This window comes from Galendromus occidentalis, unplaced genomic scaffold (genome assembly GCF_000255335.2).
Source record: "Galendromus occidentalis unplaced genomic scaffold, Mocc_1.1 scf7180000077448, whole genome shotgun sequence".
Lineage (NCBI taxonomy): Eukaryota > Metazoa > Arthropoda > Arachnida > Mesostigmata > Phytoseiidae > Galendromus > Galendromus occidentalis.
The window spans coordinates 520,519-539,429 of NW_003805436.1; the positions used below are offsets into that span (position 1 = coordinate 520,519).

Consider the following 18,911-nt stretch of genomic DNA (forward strand, 5'->3'; position numbering starts at 1 on the left):
CGGTGCTCAGTGAAGTTCATCTCGGAACGTCTTGGGTACCGTTCGAACACAAGCCGTATATCATACACGGCGAACTCCGGTTCTGTCGCCCGCAGGGGCGATGCATCATGCAGGAGGACACTATCTTGTGAAGTGCGGAATCTGACAGAGGATCTGGAAGGTCCGCACTTATCAGACTGTCTGCGTCTGCTAATGTTCGCAACTTAGAATCAGACTTCAGAGTCAGTAGAATGGGCAGGTGGGGCAAGCCGCGTTTCTGAAATCGGGATCCTCCGTGATCCCGGTGTGGTCCCCCACGATCCCGGTGTGGCCCCCACGGTCCCGGTGTGGTCCCCCACGGTCCCAGTGTGGTACTGCGTGATCCTGGTGTGGTCCTCCGTGATCCCGGCGTGGTCCTCCGTGATCCCGGCGTGGTCCTCCGTGATCCCGGTGTGGTCCTCCGTGATCCCGGTGTGGTCCTCCGTGATCCTCCCTGATCCCGGTGTGGTCCCCCACGGTCCCGGTGTGGTCCCCCACGATCCCGGTGTGGCCCCCACGGTCCCGGTGTGGTCCCCCACGGTCCCAGTGTGGTACTGCGTGATCCTGGTGTGGTCCTCCGTGATCCCGGTGAGGTTCCGGGTTCCGGCGTGGTCCTCCGTGATCCCGGTGTGGTCCCTATGACCGCAAAAGTGCCGAAGCAACCGCCCGATGGCGCCCAAAATTTTGTCAGAGATCATCGACATCATCCTCTACAACGTGCAAATTTACCCCCCGTTCTTCTCGTACGCACTTCCCATAGACTTGACATACGTTCAACTGTACGCTCTCTCAAGCACACGTACACGCGTAAAAAAGTACGCCGTACAAATCGTACGAGCGTACAAACCGAATTTCTTGTCTGCCTCACGCAGAAACGAAAGCTGGTCCATGTCTGCTACTCCCGCGCTCTTTGTTTAGGTCTTCTGCTCCGGCAGGATGAGCGCAGGAAGGCGCACTACTAGTAGAGTAGTGGCGGTGCTCTCTGTCACTCAATTCTTTCGTGAGGACTTTGTTTATCGGCCGTACTCCTGTTTATGTATTGTGATTTCGAACGGCGCGCTGTTTACCAAGAAGGAAACCCCCAAAAAGTAGTCAAATGAAAGCTCGAGAAAGATTGTGATCAGAGCTCCAGCGAGCTCTTTCGTATATCGAATGTCCGAAGAGAAGAAGTCCGGGATGTCTGTCGCTGAGGCGCAGGACGACGAGTCGAACCAACTTTATATCGTAGATGATCTCAAAAATGATCCTAAACTCACCCCCATCGAAGGTTCGAATTGAGACAAAAAAAAATGAAATATCGAAATCCGGACGACGCGGAGACAGACGGCTTCGGAATATGGGAATGCCGCAACGGTACGGAAGGAGACTTGCGGATACATACTCAATGCACTTTCTTTCTCTCGACAGCAGGGCCGTCCGGGATCCCGGTGCCTCCCTCTACAAATGACCCGGTCGTTCTTCCCGAGAACAGGAAACGCAAAAGCAGTGAGTAAACAGCAGTGTCACTCGATATGGGAGAGCGGCGTAGTATGCTGTCCCGGGACAATGGAGATAGAATATTGAAATTTATACGGATCTCATATAATTTCGTGAAGGGCTGATTTTCATGAGAAGAGCAGCGTAAGGCCTCTCGGGAGCCCTACCGCGCGGAGATTCTCTACTCCGATGATTTCCCCTCAACAGATAAGTCCAATGATGGTACCTCGCCTTCGAAGAAATCGAAGGGACCAATGACATCGGAAATGGAGGAGGAGATGGCCCAAGCTGAACGCAAAGATATCGACATGTTCCTGGAGGACACAGCGGAGCGTCACAATCTTTCCGTAGCCAATGTCAAGAGCATCTTGAGGGTACGCTAGGTGAAATCATGAATGCGAGAATGGAGAGCACACCTGTCCAAGCCAAATCATGAATCTGAGGATTGCTTGTACGATTCTCCCCCAATTTCCAGAGGATAGCCACGAATGAGCACATGATGACGCTATGGAAGAGCACGATGTCGGAAGACGGAGCCCGAGAGCTGCCATTCGAGCCGAAGATAACTCGAGCAAAACTCCGAGAACTCAAAGCCAAACATCCGAACATCGAGGAATCTCTGCTGCATCGGTAAGTCCGAAACGAGCCGACACCCCGTGACCGGATCCAAGGGGAATCTTTATCCTTAACGCCAGTGGTCCGAATAGGACGTGCCCGATCGACGCGTTCGCGTTGAACCGTTCGAAGGAAGTCTATCTCTGAAGGGCAGCCTCCTACCTGCAGGTATCCGCAACCGTCTCTAAATAGGGGATCAGACCTCGTGAAGTTACTGACCGAGGATTTTGCTGAGGACGACGACGATGAGAACGATGACGAAGAATATCAGCCCAGCGACGAAGAAGTGGTGAGGAAGAATTGTTTTCAGGACAGCGTCTAGACATTTCTCCCACGCTTTCCTCTTCCATTGCTCTTTACCAAGTCAGAGAACCTCCGCGCCTTAAAACGGGAGATGGAACTCGACACGGAGTTTCGATTGAGAAGTAACGAAGTGAACGCTTTCAAATCCGTGAGAGTCCTCGTGTGCCTCTCTGAATCAGTTCTCACTCTGTCAACCAGTAAACCTCCCCGTTGTGCAATGGCAGATTCGAGCGTTTCCTCGGACAGGAAAATCAAATCAGCGAAGCCCAAGGGAGCCGCGAGCGAAACGTCTCACACCGAAACGCCGATACGCGGTCCGATGTGTCCGTACTTTGCTTTTCGCCTGATGGCGATTCTCGTTTGCTCGATCTTTTTTTCTTCTGGTGTCGTCATGCTAATCAACGTGTATCTGGTGGAAAGCAGCGGATTTGAATCAGTCGCAGCGGCGCACGGCATCAACACATTCGTCCTGTCGCTCTGCCTGATCTTCCCCACCTTGATTCTGTTCGTGATCGAAGGTATTTACCGTGCCTCGCACAAACGAGGTCCGGATGACTGGGGTGTGACGATCCCGCAAGGCGCGTCGACGTTTCTATCGGAAACCTCAACCAACGACCAGAACTATAAAAATAAATAATTTTGCTCCGTATGCGAGTTCTCGTCAGGACCCGCCCGGAGGCTGGCTCGCGTTGGTCACTTGGCTACCGGTGTAGCGTCCCGTTGACTCAGCGTTCTCTCAGCTGGCCTCCTTTCCGCCAAGGCCGCGACTTTCCGCGAGGCTGGTCCGTATGGAACTATGTACCTTATACTGCAGACGTAGAAACACGGAATTCAACACAGCCTCGTATTCTATTCAACCCTATACGAGCCGCTTCGTCGAAAGAATTAGATATCGAGTGTCTCTCATTGAACAGAAATATTCGCGACTCGAAGCGATTGAGGAAAAAGATTCCGACGCCGGGAATTGAACCCGGGCCGCCTGGGTGAAAACCAGGAATCCTAGCCACTAGACCACGCCGGATCGTGACTCGAGTTGGGTTTCGCTATGGCTGCACGCCAAACTGCTGAATTATCGGGATGTGTGAGAAAATCAGATGTAACTAGGAGACCCATTTAATTAGGCGGATATTTGATTTCGCAGAGCGATGATGACAGCGAAGCGTCCATGTCGATATTGGGCGGATCGATGCCCAGTTCCCCGGCACTGGGGAGCGCACCCGATAGCCCCGCGCCGCCCACCCCGGAATCTGAGTCTCAAACGGTAAATCTTTTTTTCCTAACGGCTTCGTTGTGTACGAAGAATCAATCACATGCCGTGAAGAATCAAGTCAAGCGTCCAATAGTGAAATTTCATCTGACCATCATTCAAGGAGGAAACGATAGCGTTGAGAACACGCTCGAAACTGCCGCTGACCGCCGAAGCCCTGGAACAGCTCGAAGCGAACTTCGTAGCGCCGGACATCACGGCTGACATGTACGATACGGACTGCGATGATGAGGAATGGAACGAGTTTCTCCGCGACTTCATGAAGCCTACGCGAAACGCAGCTCAGGACGATGAAGACCGAGAAGATGAAGATCCACCGTACAACGTTCTAGAGGATACAGAAGAAGTCGATGAGCTCGACCTCCGTTTCGATCGGGCGACGAAGATCTCGAAAGTGGAAATCGATGAGCTAGTTAATGAGTTGTGGGAAATGCCAGGCGGTCTACAATCTGTCCCCGATGAAACCGACGATGAAGAATTCGGGAATACGTCGAGGATGTGAGTCATCTGGTGATTAGGAGTAAATTCGGTTGCATACCTCAAATACTCCCAGCAAAAGAAACAAATTCCGGTCGAGGTGTTCAAATGGAATCAGAAAATCATCCTTCCATTCCAGACCCACGCCACCATTATTCGAAGAAGGAAGCACCCTCTCGGCTGGTGTGAGTCAGAGACCGAGCTCGACTTCGACACCGACTCGACTGGCGAGCGCCACGGGAGTTGCAGCGATGGCGACTCCGACTTTTTCTGCTCGGAAGGAACTCTCTCTGGGAACTCCATTGACGAACGAGGAAACTCCACTCTCAGTCGCACCCGCCATTGAAATATTGACGACTCCTTTACGTACCGAAAGGACGCCATTAGAACCTCTGACAACTCCGATCAGAATGCCTATGCTGGTCAATGATCTGTCTACGCCTCTCGGAGCCCGAGCCGGGGTCTCGCCGGATGGACCAAGCCCTATATCGTCGTTTTTGAGGAGATTCACTCATACGTCGACAGCTCCGACCGACATGCTCGGATACGCGCTCTCGGTGGCTCTGAACTCGCCGCAGAAAAGCGACTCGCCGATGAAAATTACAAGTACTTACCGTAGATCCATTAATTTCCTTCATCCGATCATAATTAGTCAGACGATCCTTTTGAGTGGCCGAGCAATTCTTTGATTGACCTTTCAGTTCAATCCGAAGCGGGTCCGACACAGCAGATCTACATAGAAAGGAAGTCACCTCCGAGCCTACCCCAGACGGTGGTGACTTCCGCTCTGCCCCAGACCAACCAAGTGACGCCCTTGATCGTACAGCCCCTTGCGTCGCAAGCCTCCACGCCAAACGATGAGACGAAACGTTTAGTAGCGGCGAGTCAACCAGAAACCGAAGTCGCAGTCGACGTCTTCATGAAAAATGGCGTCATGTATCAAACAGCATCCGATTCCAAACCTACACAAGGAGATCCAGCTCAATACGAGATATCACAGGTGCGAGATCCGAAGCTCAGATCCTCATGCAGATACCCCGTCCGATGTTTCGAGTCCCGCTAATTCTATGCGCCGATTGAGATCCGTTTCGTTGCAGGATTTGCTCGATATCATAAGAAATGTAGAAGAGCGTTACAAGTTCGCCGTCCGGAGTCGCCAGACGGACGGCAATTCGAACGAAAAGGGCTTCACCGCAGACTTGATCGAAAGACTCAGGGAACAGGTCAAGGTGGGCAGGAGAACCACGGTCTAAAGTTTTGGGATGCTTCCGCTCTTCGAAATTTTGCGGTTCTAAGAAATGTTTCCGCCGTAGATGTTCGTGCAGGTGGCCACCCAATTATCGATGCTGAGCTACGCGCATCCGCAACTACAGCGTTACGGCCAGCTAAACGAACAATCTTTAGAACATCTCTCGCTTCTGGCGAAAGTCCAGAACAACCCGATTTTCTCCCCATTCAATCTCGCGCCGGGTTTGGCCATGATCGACAAAGTCAAGAGTCAGCTGGATGCGAACGGAGTTCATCCCGAATAGTGAGTAACGGAGCCGAAACCGGCCGATTCAACGATTCATCGATTAGTCGAGTCTAATGATATTCCGAGAGCGCCCATTGACTCTGCTACTCCTATTGCAGCGAGAAACTCGAGAATCCCGAGCCGTCCGAGCTGGAGAGACGGAAGAAGAGCGTGATCTTGAATCCGATTCTACCATCTTTGAAGAAGATGATCGCTTGGTCGAATGTTTTTTGCTTCCCGGAGCTCCTCCCCAAAGCTCAATTGATAACCGAGTTCGAAGATCGGAGCCTCAAATCGTCCTCTAGCAAGCCGGAAGAGCAGTGAGTCCAATCTGAAGCTCTCCCAGCGACATGAATCCTTTGAGCGGTTCGCGTTCCCCTCCCTTTCTGACACAGGACTACGTGTAGATTACATACATGACGTGAGAGAGTTCTTTTCAGTCTGATGGCTTTGGGATTGGAAGCGTTCTATCCCGAAATTGTCCATCGCTGTCCAGCTCGCATTACCCAACTCATACACGTTCACTACACGCCTCTGAAACGACCAGCGCAGGTGGGATTTTCGGCTCGAGGTTTCAACCCGAGAATTTTCTTCAGCGAGAGAGTTTAGGATTCGGAAGGCATAGGAGAATTCGAGAGTAGGTCTCTGCCTCGATATTTCGAACCAAATATTTCTAACGAATGGAATCTCATCACCCCCATGTGACAGATCGGCGAACGCATCAGACGACTGCTCGATGCGAATTGTGAGCCGTCAGCCAATCCGGTCGCGTACTTTCGAGTTTACCGGAGGTGTCCGCCCGTCGAGTGGAAACCGAGAAGGCTAATGCTCACTCCCGTCGAGCATCCGCCGTATTCAGTACCCTCGTGGGTCAGAGCGATAAAGCAAGGGAAGAATAGCAAGGTGCGTTTTACTTCATCGATACACTGATAATACCAAACTTAATAATTCAGACGCTGAGATAATACGCTTGTCTGCCGGCACCGACAGAATACATCACGGGAATACTTGGGCTCAATCAATGAATCGATCGATCAGAATGTGACTTTCCTCCTTTCCCCGAATACTACACGGAAGAGAAATGAATCATCCTGTCAACTCTGTGGAGTTCAGTTCAACGATTTTCACTCCACAGGAGACGATCGACCAGCTGCGACGGTTACATCTGCAGCCGATCCTGCCGGCACTCCATGCGTCTCCTGAAAAATCACAATCTACTTCAGTGACGGTCTCGACGTCGCCACAACAGCAACAGCTGAGAGACAGCCCGTCTCCATCTCGGCTCCGACCGTCGCCAGTCAAACAAATAATTCAACCGATTCTGAAAAAGTACAAGCTCCTGCCGAAACCCAACGCCATATCGATGAGCAGCGGTGTCAATCGGGTGAGTAGGGATGGGAGGAATTCTCGAATTTTTCTCGCTTCCGGCGATTCTCGAAAAGATGACTCTGTGAGCTGCGAACGGTGAGATGACCAAATGTGAATCATTCGATAGCCGGCCCTGAGCTCGACACCCCTGTCCAAGTCGAGAAAAGAGGCGCTCCTCCGATTGATACAAAAGGAAAAGGAGATGCCTGAGGTCATCTCGACTTCGAATTCATTTCCCGAAGCTAGTCCAGTTCCGAGCTTCGAAACTCCTCAAGTAAGTCCTGCTTCCGATTAATCTTGAACGTGAAGCATCTCGACGGGCTTCGGGCCTCAAACAAAAGCGTCGGATCGAAATGAGACTTTCGTATTTCTAGAGTCCAACGTCGACCACTGAGGATCAGTCAATGGTCATGGAAACGTCACCTAAGGTGGATCATGCGGCGACTCCTGGGAAGCCGCTCACAACGCTCACAGAGAAAACGGCTTGTATTGACGGAATACCCGAGAAGAATGAATCAGATAATAACGCAGCCGAAGTTCAGGAACAGCTCGACGCACTTATGGCGGCATCCAGTAAGATAACTAAGAATCCAAAATGTCCGAGAAAGCACCGTCAGCTTCTGAAGGTATGTTCGGCCCGACAGCGATACCTTAATCAGTCGATGAACATTGAGACGGTCGAATCCCTCTCGGAAAGGAAATGAGTTGCGAAACTCCTCGTTTTCAGGACCTGGAGAGCACGTTACCTCTCCTGGATAGCCAGCAACTCCATGTCGATGATTCCCGTGAAGATCAATTTGTCGCCAATTTTGTGACAAAAGCCAAAAAATTCATCGATCAGGAGAAGATCCTCGAAATGATCTCCATTATCAAGTCCTACAGAGATAATTTAAAACAGGTAATGTGAATCTCGGCTCTGCGATTTTTCATCACTGGATAAAACCAAGGAACATGCACTCATGTCTTGTTATCATGGATCCGGTGATCCATGTTCAACTTCTCATAGCAAACTTTCCCCAGTGGGCCCCCGGAGTCCGCAATGACGAGCCTATTCTGTAGTCTATGTATAATTCCACTCGATGCGTTCTGTTCTGCTCTGGTTCCCATTCGCATATAGATACGGTCCTCAAGCGTCCCCATATGTAGGTGTCCGAATCTTCTCCAATCCCTTGTGTTGCGCTTTCCAGATGTTCAAGAAGCTGGACGAGTCCTTGGCTACCTGCCCCGCTCTGGTGGAGGATCTCGTCCTATTCCTCGATTCCGAACAGGCATTCCTCGCCGATCGATTTCAACAGCATTTATTGTTTGCCAAGATGCGTCTGTTCGTCCGCAAGTCAGAAATCCATTCCGGATCACCTCAACTAGCTCAAAAAATTCTCAAAGTTCTCCGGAACTGCCTTAAGACTAACGCACAAGTACAAGACGATAACCAGATCGCGTCGAACGTCGTGAGCGCAATTACCCCCATTCTCCGAGGTCAACCCCATCTACTGCAGGAGTTCCTTGCCATGTTCCCCAACCAAAGAGTCGAAGGAAGGTAAGACTTCAACGAGTAGGAAACTCCTACGCCTTTCTCGGATTTAGAGAGCCCTTCTGAAGGATCGAGTACGATTCTCGATTCCTCCGAACTTGCGACCGTCTTATATCCCGTATCCTAAGCACGAAATATCAATTCCTCCGCTTTAGTCGCATGACGGACTTCGACGAAATTGTGCTGCCTGACGACGGGCCCAACGATGAAGGAAACGGTGAAGTTTTCGATGCAATCAAGCTACCGCCTTCACCGGAGCCAGTGGGGAGCAGGAAGTGTCCCTGCGAGTGCCACAAAAGCGAGGACTCAAAAATGGCGAATAGAGATCGTCATTGCATGAGATGCGCCTTGAGGGTGAGTATATGAGCTTCCGATCCCCTCAATTCTCACAAGGAACCTGAGAAAGTAGCTCCTCGGGAATTTACTCACTCATTAATTATGAATCTTCATTGGGATCCAGTTCATCGACGGGAAGGTTTTTCTGCAAACCGGGAAAACCACACGACCCGCAACCGTGACCTACGTGGCAGACGTTGTCGAGACTGAGGTAGAGAAACCCCTGGGAAGAGCGGCAAGTCCTCAGATCGAAATCCAAGCCGCTGAAGAAGCCGCGAAAATTCCAGAAGAAGAGACGCCACCACCGGATTCCGCCCCGGAGGGTTTCTGGACAAGGTTGGGATCTCTAAAACCGGTTCCGACGCGGTTATGTCGAGCCCTACACTCATAAACAAAACATGCACGATGTCAACTAGAGCTCTCCGATTATTTCAGGGATCGGGACGCTTTGCTGCTGTCGATGTGGCAGACTCACAACGGGAATGTTGACAGCAGCTGCGAAGAAGCGGCTAATGAATTGAAAATTGACAAGAAACTCGCCTCGGAGCGTCTGGATTTCCTGAAATCGTTTCTCTAACACGGGCACTATTTATGCTGAGTATTGATTACGCGAGCTTCAATGCCCCCTCCTGTTTTTGTCAGGAGCGCCCTATCGTAGTAGGAGTCAAAGGTACTGTCTCAAATGTTACTGTGTGAAATTGTGAGGAAATGTGGCCCTTTCGATGAGGAGGCCGTGAAACTTCATGGGAATCAAGGGAAATCCCGCTCAGACTCATCGAGCATCGAAAACATCAGCGGGAACAGCGAAACGGATTTCTCCGCAATTTGGATATCTGTATATATTTTTTTGATATGCTCCATCCTCTCCTCGAGACCTGAGGGAAGAATTAGGAGGCGATAGCTGATGAGAGTACTTAAGAAGAGCTGATGTACATATATGTATATTTCTGACGGACGAGAATAAAGATATTCAGCTCGACATCGCGAATTTCTCTTTCTGTTTATTCAGTCTATCAGAAAGCATCGACCCGTTTCGGCATATGCTTCTCTAGGAGCCCGATTTTCCCTATGTACTTTCAAGGAGGCGGAGTGCGGACTGGTTCGGAAAACCCCTGCGTGACCGAATTCCCAATCTTCTTAGTTTCGTAGGGAGCCAGGTGGCAGGATCTCGGAGACACCCAACATCGGGTTGTTTCGATTCCCTCCATACGATGCTTCGCGTGCCTACTGTGAGGCCCGCCCAATTCACGTTTCGTCTGAGATTCGTTTTTCGACCTTCCAACGCTTCCCGTATTCTCTGTTCTACTCCCTCTCAAATATTGTTTTTCAGTGCCTGGTCGAGCTAGGATGTATTTATGCGTGTAGTTATTGTCAGGGAATTCTGGTGACCCAATCTTCAAGTTCTATTCAAGCGATTTATATACACTGTTTCAAACGGAAACATCGTTGTCAGTGGCGTATCCGCATGTTCCACGTTGATTTCCCGTCTAGTTAAGCGACCGTGGTGAACGGAAACGCTTGATCTAACCGCATCAAACTCGTTCGGAAAGTCTCGCGCATCGTCACGAATAATGCATCCGAAGATCTGTCAGAAGTTCAATAGAGAATCGAGAAGATGTAAACTGGAAATTATAGCTGAAACTCGAGACCATGATCAGGTGTAGTCGTCGACTCATTACCGCACTCACACAGGCGATGGAGCATTATGAACGTTCAGTATGGTACATTCGATGGAGAAATGTCAATTCGTACGGGTATCGGATATATCGCATGTGTATATAAATATATGTGTGTATGTATCAAAGGACTAAATCTTGCGGCGTGATCTTAACGTAGTATAGAGCTCTCAGCTCAAGTTCGGGCCCATGTGAGAATGTGAGAATGTTCTATGAGAGCGAGAACTGAATGCTCTCCCTCGGCTTGAGGGCAGAAGCGCTAGTCCACCGCGAATCTAAGCTCGCAAGAAATCAGAAACACTGGATATTGCAAAACAGAAAAATTTATTTCTAATGAAGAGGAAATCATTCATAACAGCTAGGAAACTGAATCGGTTGCAGGAAGGTCCCATCGTCCACAAAGAGAGAGCGAACACGAAAAAAAAAACATAAGAAAAGAAAATGTGAAGTTTGATAGGCATCGAAGGGATACCCTCCCTCGCAACCACAAAAAAAGAATAGCACCAGTATCAGACTAACTAACTTAAGAAATTATTACACAAAATGATGGATTCATGAACTGGTGAAGAATGGATAGAAGAAAGTAGGAGATGAGGCTGCACGAAATCGGATGGAAAGATTTGCGAAGAACGGGCTGGGAGTCCCGTGGAAAGATGTGTTCTGATGGTGTGCAAGCTGAAGATCATTTATACTATGAATTATGTTAAAAACTGTCTTTGTGACCTGAAGCGACTTGATCTCCTAGCTCCTACTGACGTCTAACCACATTAAATATGCACGACTATCTCGTGTTGTATCAAAAAGTCGTGTTGTATCCACTTCCAGCTGAGAATCGCTCCCGGAAGCCCTTCCCAGTTGGAAGACTAGAGGTCGCTGAAATGACCCTTATAGTACAAGCTATTGCTACCTAATTCAAGTCTCGAGCGGTTCGACTTGCTGATGTTTCGCCTCTGGAGGCGGTTTGATAGGAATCGCGGCCTTCCTACGGGGCTGCGATTGCTGTTGATGGGGCATGTACATCTGCTGAGTAGCAGAATAGTACGTGATCCCTCCGGGAGCCCCGTTGTTCCCGGGCGCGGGTGCGTACACCTCGGCCACGGGTCCCTCGGGACTTATCATGTAGGGGTGCGCCGCTGGGGCCGGGGGAGCGATATACGCCGTGGGGTGATTCATGAACGGGTTGGGCTGGATGAAGTTCTGGGGCGGCCCCGCAGCCCCGTCGAACTGCGGAACGAAATAGGGCGCCGGAGCGGGTGGGAGCTCGTAATAAGCCTGCTGTTGAGATACGTGCGCCTGTGGTATTGCTTGTTGCGGAGCGTGCGATTGCCGAGGAGGTGCCGGCAGCGCATGATGGCCCGCTGGCTGCGGTTGCGCTCCTTGAGGTGCATTTGGTTGAGCTTGGGCTGGAGGAACGGCGCCTTGGGCCGCCTCTCCCCTGGCCGCAGCCCGCTGCTGAGTATACCGTTTGCTTTCGACGGTGTTCCCATCTGGAAGGAGGGAAGGGGTGACCTTAGCACTCGGCTCGATCGGAGAGGCAACGAAAATTTCCCGTGATCACCGAAGAAATCCGTAATTTGTTAATCCATTGATCATCGAATAAAAGACCCTTCGCGACTTACTCTGCTGGGGAGCGTGCTGTCTCTTCTCGTCGGACGGACGCCGCTGCTCTACGAATTCCCCGTTTCTGGGCTCGACGGGCTTCCTGCTGTTGCGAGGCTCTTGCGTCCTCCCTGAACCGATCTTGCGGTCCTGCCGCATGATGATCTCTCGGCCACCGTCGCGGTTGTCCCGCCCTCCTTCGCGAACGTCTCCCCGTCCAGCGTCTCGGGAATCGTTCCTCCCAGACTCTCGGACATCCCCTCTACCAGAGTCGCGGGGATCTCTTCCGGAATCGCGATTATCTCGATAGGAATTATCTCGATTGTCTCGTTCACGATTGTCCCTCCAATTCTCGCGGTGGGAGTTCTCTCTGTGGAAGTTTTCCCGATGGCCGTTATCTCGGAAATCGCGGTGATCAGCTCCTCTTGGACGTCCGCCGCCGCCATTATCTCTGTGGCCGTGATCTCGGTGTCCACCGTTGTCGCCTCCTGTCCAGCCATCGTTCCGTGGGGGCTTCCTATTGTCGAAGCGCGGGTTTTCGTGACGGTTCGCTTCGAGCTTGTTGCGCAAATCTGAAGAACGAGCAGATTAGTTCCCGTTCGTTGGGAGAGGGGAATCCGGGAAGTAAACAAGCGGTCACAGGAGATGAACAGAAAAACGAACGAGGGAATGAAAAAGAAAATAAATTTTGTGCTCAGAGGCGCGTATTTCGCATGCGGACGGTGGTCGCGTGCGGACGCTCGAGAACTTTGTGCCCTTTTATGGAGGGAGAGCTCAAATGAATAGGGACTAGCGCAAAAAGCGTTGAAAGAAACTCGACGGCAGCATGGTGCACTCAGAGCTAGCGGCTACGCTCGACCTCGAACAAATTCGTGACTACGTTTCCGTAGCGCAAGACCGAGGAGCTCATCAGATGCAGAGCGGTCCCCATGCGCATCGCAAGCATGCGGAAACGGTGATCGAGGAAATGGCCAGTGCATTGAGGCACATACCGTAACCTCCAGATCCCCGATGGTCGCCGAAACGACCCGAACCTTCTCTGCGCCAGCGGAGTTCTCGCTCGCCGCAGCCAATCAGTCTGCGTCCGGGATCTCTGTTCTCGGTCGCCTCCATCCGCCATTTCTCGTGCCCTGCACCTCGACGCCCAGTGTCGACTTCTGGCACGAAGTCTCTTCTGGGCGGGCCAGCACCCCCCCGGAGAGCGTTATCGAAGCGTGGGTTATCGTTACGCGGAGGCGGAGCTGGCCCGGCGCCGAAGTTCTGAGCTGGGTGAGGTGCGGGCAGAAGAGGCTGAGGATTCGGGTGATTCCAAGCAGACGGATGAGTCGTGATTAGATAACTCGGTCCCGTAACGTCAGCTGCGTCCGCGAGCAGACGAATAGCGCAAAGGTGGATGTTGTTAGTACCCCACGGCAACAATTAGTCAGTATCGGCAGTTATCGAAGAGGAAGAGAGAGAGAGAGAAATCGTTCAGGGAGGAGACAACTACGTATTTCCCGTCAGAATTTTTGAAACATCGATTCCTCGAGAATTAAAGTTAGTTCGTGAGAGATCGACGTCGATCAAGGGATTTCGAGAATGTGTCCAGTCTCACCTCTTCTATCCTTCCGAACGTTGTCCCGGCCCTGGTCTGAGCGACGTGGGTCTTTAGTCTCCGGTCTTTCACTCCTCTCCGGACGTTCGCCGCGGTCGCTTTGTCGGCGATTTTCTCTCGGGTGCTGTTCCGGTCTGTCGTCTCTCGGCTGTTGATGCTCCTTCGACTCTTTGAGGTTTTGCTGGTCGCGCGGTCTTTGTGCCGACGGCAAACAAGGGAAATCATCCCTTCGCGGGTGGAATTCTTTTTCTCGGCGCTCCTGGGCGTTGTGGGTCTTACCGTGGTATGCCTTCTCGTCCTGCCAATCTCGTGTGTACTTATTGGGACCACGGCCGTACCTACGCCGCCTAGCAGCTCGCGGTGCTGATGACTCGTCGCGAATGTCGTAGCCGTACTGTTGGACGAGTTCGTCGCTACTTTTAGGGCCTTGTTCGTTCGGGTCGAACATGTCGTGGTCCCAGCGGTCCTTCGTTTCGCTTTGGAGAACTCGCTGGGCACGACGGTGTTCAGGACTGTCCTTGGAGCCGCCAGCCGCTTCTGACTCCTCGGTCTCCTTGTCCTTGTTGGCCTCTTCTTCAGCAGCTTCGTCTTCGTCGTCTGTTCCGCGACGGTCATCATGCTCGTAGAAAGCACCCTTCTTCGGGATATATTGTGGATTACTCTTGTCCTCATCGAAGTCTAGGTTAGCGTCTTCGTCCGAGACGGCCTCGCCTTTTTTCGACAGGGGAGCTCCATGCTCCCTATCGAAAGACGAGGCTCCCTCATCTTCTTCCTCTTCGTCCGACCAATCCTCTTCTGCTGAATCAGAAAAAATTATGCCGTTAATGGAACTCTTCCCGGAACAAATTGAGCGGGGCGAAGCAGTCGACTCATCGATCGAGGGGGGAATATTTTCATTCATTCCATTCGATCTCTTCTGGAAAACTCACCATCGCCTGGCCGTTCGACGGCAACTCCATCGACGTTCCTCGCTTGTGTTTCACTAAGCGACGAATCCCCGGCTGCCCGAGTTTCCTGCAGAGGGTCTTGACTGTCTTCGTCGAGCAAATGGGAATCTGCCTCTTGGATTCCGGAATCCTCTGCGCTCGGTTTCTCTTGGACTTCGGCCTGCGCGGCACCAGCCTCTTCCGGAGATTCTGCAGCCCCCTCCAGAGTTCCTGCAGCCGCCGGAGCTGGTGTCGCGGCAGCAGGTCCTGACGATCGTTCTTGCGTCTCTGGCAGGGCCGACGCAGCCTCCACGGTCGAATCCTTGACGGTTTCTTCCGAGCAGGGCGCTTCGACTCCGGAAGATTGTGCAACGGAGTCCTCAGATTGCGATGGCCCAGCAGCGGCTTCTGCCTCCAGAGGGGTCTCTGACGGGGCAGCTGCGGTCGGTTCGACAGAACTTTCGACGGCGATCTCGTCATGTTCGACAGCTGCTGTCGGCTCGACCGGGAGTTGCGCAGATGGATCACTGGCTCCGTGATCCGGAGAACCTCCGGAAACTACGTCGGCGTGATCAGCTGCGAGTGCGGGTGTTCCATCTAGTGCAAGTGCGGGTTTTTCCTCTTCTTCCACGGGTGCTTTGTCGTCGACGGGAGTCTCCGCGGGAAGGTCAGAGGGAGCATTTCCGACATGCTCGGTCGGACTCCTCGCCGCTGATGCTGAAGATCCCGGTGCTTCGGCTGTCGAGGGAGAAGCTTCTGCGGTTTCCGCGGATTTCTCCTCTTCAGTCGCCTTCTCGACGATCGGAGTCGAAGCCGCCGGTGATTCTTTTTCACTCTCGACCACGACATCTTCTCCTGTGCTCCTCTGTTCCTGACTGGGACTAGCAGGAGCCGATGACGAGGGCTTCTCTTGAACTCCTTCTTCCCGTGAAGACGACGGCGTGGGATCTGGGACCAGACGTTCTGACGAACCTCCCTCGTTCAGCGGAGCCTTCGGATCTTGATTTGCATCCGGGGAATCGCTTTCAGGCTTCGCGACACCGACAGGCGTTGCGGCCGCGAGCGTCTCGGGTGACTTATCCGCCATGTCGGAATCCTTCTCGCTTGATTCTATGGAAGCGCTTCTCGAAGGTGAAGACTCGGAGGATGATATTTCCGAGGGTGTATCACTCTCTTGAGCCTCGCTTTTCGGAGCTTCGGTAGGGGTAGGTTTCTCGAGTTCCGCCCGAACGAGGTTGGGTTTCGGTTCGTCTTTCTTCTCCGTGGTGTCCGCCGCGGGCGTCTGTAAAACGATCGAAACTCAGATGGATGCATGATGACACCGAGACTAAGTCAGGCAGTGGAAAGATACGATAATCATCAATGGAAAGCGGCGATTCGAAATCAGAGAGATTATTGGCTAGCAATCCGATTGAAAGAGAAATCATGTCGCGCCTGAATGTGCTGTTCACAACGATATATTGTGAGCGATGGAAAGCTTGTGCATCTACTCTCCAAATCGACACCAGGAATGCACACATTTGATCAGGAGGGCGGAGAGGTCAAACAAAATCCAACACTAACATGCCGGGGAATACAGTCGACAATTACAAAAAGGATGGCACAGAAACAAGCGTAGAGCAGGAACTTGAGCCTTGCAGACGACTGCTCTGCTCGATATTATTGGATACTGCATCGAGTTTACCCAAGGAATGTGCCGCGAGAATAAACGGCGACCGCCGAATGATCGAATGAGTGAGACTGGACTCATTAAATCTAGAAGACGGTCAACACTGTTCGATGACACTCGGAATTCGCCCCATCTGGATGGGGACGAATTCAGAGTCGAAAAAACTAGTGTTCGATGCACATGGCCCCAGTCGCCGGACTACGTAATTCGAAAGAGAATCAGGTTCTCGGCGAGTAACTGGAGAACGGAATTCCACAGCACAACTATCAGGAGCCGAATGGACCGGGACCATCGCCAACGTGATCACCGCCGACACCAAACATGGCCTGGTGTACGAAAGCCGGGTTCGCCGGGGTGGGGATGCGCTTCCCGACGAGTTTTCCGCTATGATCTCGGGGAACGAAGCAATCTAAAGGAATTGAGCGACATCAACATGCATCGGAGAAAATGCACTCCGACAGAGGTTAATAGTCGTCAAAAGCATAGGGTGCGGCGGTATATTCAGAACGAGCGGACAAACGTGCATTTGAAGCATGGCAGAGTAGCGTTAGGATCAGATCGGAAGAGAGTTGTATATAGAGCCGGAGACGTGCAGGATGGGTAAGCTGTACCTTGCGGACGAAGGAGGACATTTTTGTAAAGAAGCTCATAATGGATTCTGTTGTGTGGACAGTATCCTCTGAAGATCGTTTTTCGTAGAACTTCAGACGGTCGTGTGTGGGTAGACAGAGAGCTAGCCGAGGAGAGATTCACAGAGGCCTCAGTTGCCTTGTTTTCGGTCGCAGATCGATTTCGCGGTTATTCAATACCGCCAGAAACCTATAGCTTTACTGCGTGTTCCTTTTCTCCCGGCCAGTTGCTCACTCTTGGAGCAGCGGCTCTTGAAGCGAATGACCGAGAACCCGAAACACACGCACACGCACTCCGAAACCGATAATCACGAGGAGCCAGCGATGCGCATACTTTACTTTTGACAATTTAGCGTCAGGGCCCAACTCGTCTGAACTCTAGCACTCCACGGCGACGTTGTCGATCGCTGCCATCTTAGTCAGTAGTCGTCGTCGCCGAGAGGAGAGACACAACACAAACCACACCATCGACGACGGCCCAAACACACCACACACACCACCAACACAGCGAGCGGTTGTGTGTCGCTTCAGAGCCTGTGGTGCGGCTTCTTCGTCATTTGACCGCGGAGCAAGATGGCGGAGCGAGATATTCGTCTGCTAGAGGAGCGGGGCGACGGCAGCGCCCCCAGCGCGAACAAGCCAAGACCCAAATCGAGAATTTCCCTAATTCCCGCGGCGGAAAATCGCTCCGCTGGAAATATGAAATCGCGGTCCCTCAAAGAGCTCCTTCGGCGAAATACCGCGAAGCGCAACCCTGGAGGCGCGGAATCGCGAGTCCCCGCTAATTCTCGCTGATGACTGGGAGCTCGCTGGAGAACGATATTCCGACGCAGATCAGCGCAGCGATGTCCATGCTCCCTCCTTCGTACGATACCAGTACTTTCCGAAGTGAGCCAAACGCCCTCCCCCTTACCGAGAGCCAAACCGATCCCGACGTCCATCGGATACTGTGGAAGGGGCCACGAAGGTTCACGGATGTCACGCTAAAGGCTCATAGGGGGTAGACGGGCCAGCGAAATTCGGGTAGCATTGGTCTAACATACTCGGGGATTGATGCTGGTTTCTAAATCGTTTCCCGATTTCTAAGTTGCGGTACTCGGCGACTGATCCCTCCGCTTGCTCCTCGCCCTGTCATTTCTCCTCCTGATTTCCGACCAATCTGTCTGTGTTTCCAGACTCCTCTCTTTCTCGATTCGTTCCCGGGCCAGGTGGTTATCCATCGACTGCCCCGCCTCTACGGGCTCACACTCAACTCCTTCTGCACTCTTGTCCTCGACTTCTCCGAAGCTCCACCGTGAGCCAAGCTCGATCACTAACCTGAATAGCTGAGTAGCAGATGATATCACTCTATGACTAGATGACCGCGAAAGATCAACTGAAACGTCGTCGACTGAGATGTCCGAGTCTTCATATACGCTCACAGTCGCTTCGGATGCGGGGGTTTGCTTTTCAAGTTTGGGAAAGCGAGAACTAGGTGGCGAGTCCTCGATCACATCCTTGCCCTCGTAGTCCTGGACTCTCTTCGCACCCCACATCTCAGAGATCGGAATTTCGGAATCGTACTTCGTAACCGCGCGAAGTGGTCTGTTTCTAAGAATTCTGCGGATGGGGTTCCTAGAAGCGACCTCAATGTCTGATCATCGCTTGTGATCCTCCCATGTGCTGATCGCGAGTCCGGAAGGTCTGATTATTGCCTGCGCCTGGGGCTGCAAAACATAGTTCTCGCCCTCCGCAAGCAGCTGCTCTACCAAGCTTTCTTTCAATTTGGGCTTGATAGTCTCGCAGGAACCAGAGAGATGCCCCCAGATGTCGAATAGATTCGTACAATTCACATTTCGTTCTCCTCGGATCTCCGATCCCAGCACTCGGGATTACAGCCGAGTCTCCTTTCTTAGGAGCTTGAAACCCGAGGCG

The 18,911-nt window shown here is 52.1% G+C and overlaps 2 protein-coding genes and 1 non-coding gene across 3 annotated transcripts in view; 1 reads left to right on the forward strand and 2 right to left on the reverse strand.

The window, feature by feature from the left end:
* Nucleotides 1-9,481, forward strand: part of mute (gon-4 like protein muscle wasted) — a 17,767-nt gene extending 8,286 nt beyond the window's left edge. The window contains 22 exon segments of the mRNA XM_029111538.1: nt 1,216-1,285; nt 1,426-1,503; nt 1,702-1,868; nt 1,970-2,124; nt 2,278-2,398; nt 3,554-3,673; nt 3,783-4,177; nt 4,296-4,762; nt 4,858-5,156; nt 5,254-5,385; nt 5,470-5,733; nt 5,802-5,989; nt 6,110-6,221; nt 6,378-6,572; nt 6,805-7,053; nt 7,165-7,311; nt 7,412-7,663; nt 7,765-7,935; nt 8,225-8,574; nt 8,724-8,922; nt 9,029-9,240; nt 9,340-9,481. Coding sequence (XP_028967371.1) covers nt 1,216-1,285; nt 1,426-1,503; nt 1,702-1,868; nt 1,970-2,124; nt 2,278-2,398; nt 3,554-3,673; nt 3,783-4,177; nt 4,296-4,762; nt 4,858-5,156; nt 5,254-5,385; nt 5,470-5,733; nt 5,802-5,989; nt 6,110-6,221; nt 6,378-6,572; nt 6,805-7,053; nt 7,165-7,311; nt 7,412-7,663; nt 7,765-7,935; nt 8,225-8,574; nt 8,724-8,922; nt 9,029-9,240; nt 9,340-9,481 — 4,485 coding nt within the window.
* Nucleotides 3,362-3,433, reverse strand: TRNAE-UUC (transfer RNA glutamic acid (anticodon UUC)). The gene has a single exon. It is a non-coding gene; the product is annotated as a tRNA-Glu (tRNA).
* A 1,645-nt stretch (nt 9,482-11,126) lies between the features above and the next one.
* LOC108864291 (protein PRRC2C-like) lies at nt 11,127-18,532 on the reverse strand. Its single transcript, XM_029111539.1, has 6 exons — nt 18,419-18,532; nt 14,703-15,981; nt 13,774-14,571; nt 13,172-13,444; nt 12,200-12,751; nt 11,127-12,067 (listed from the first exon to the last, which is right to left on the reverse strand). Exons 1-6 carry the CDS (start codon nt 18,530-18,532, stop codon nt 11,493-11,495), a joined length of 3,591 nt encoding a protein of 1,196 aa, XP_028967372.1. The 3' UTR covers nt 11,127-11,492.
* Between the last annotated feature and the right edge of the window lie 379 nt (nt 18,533-18,911).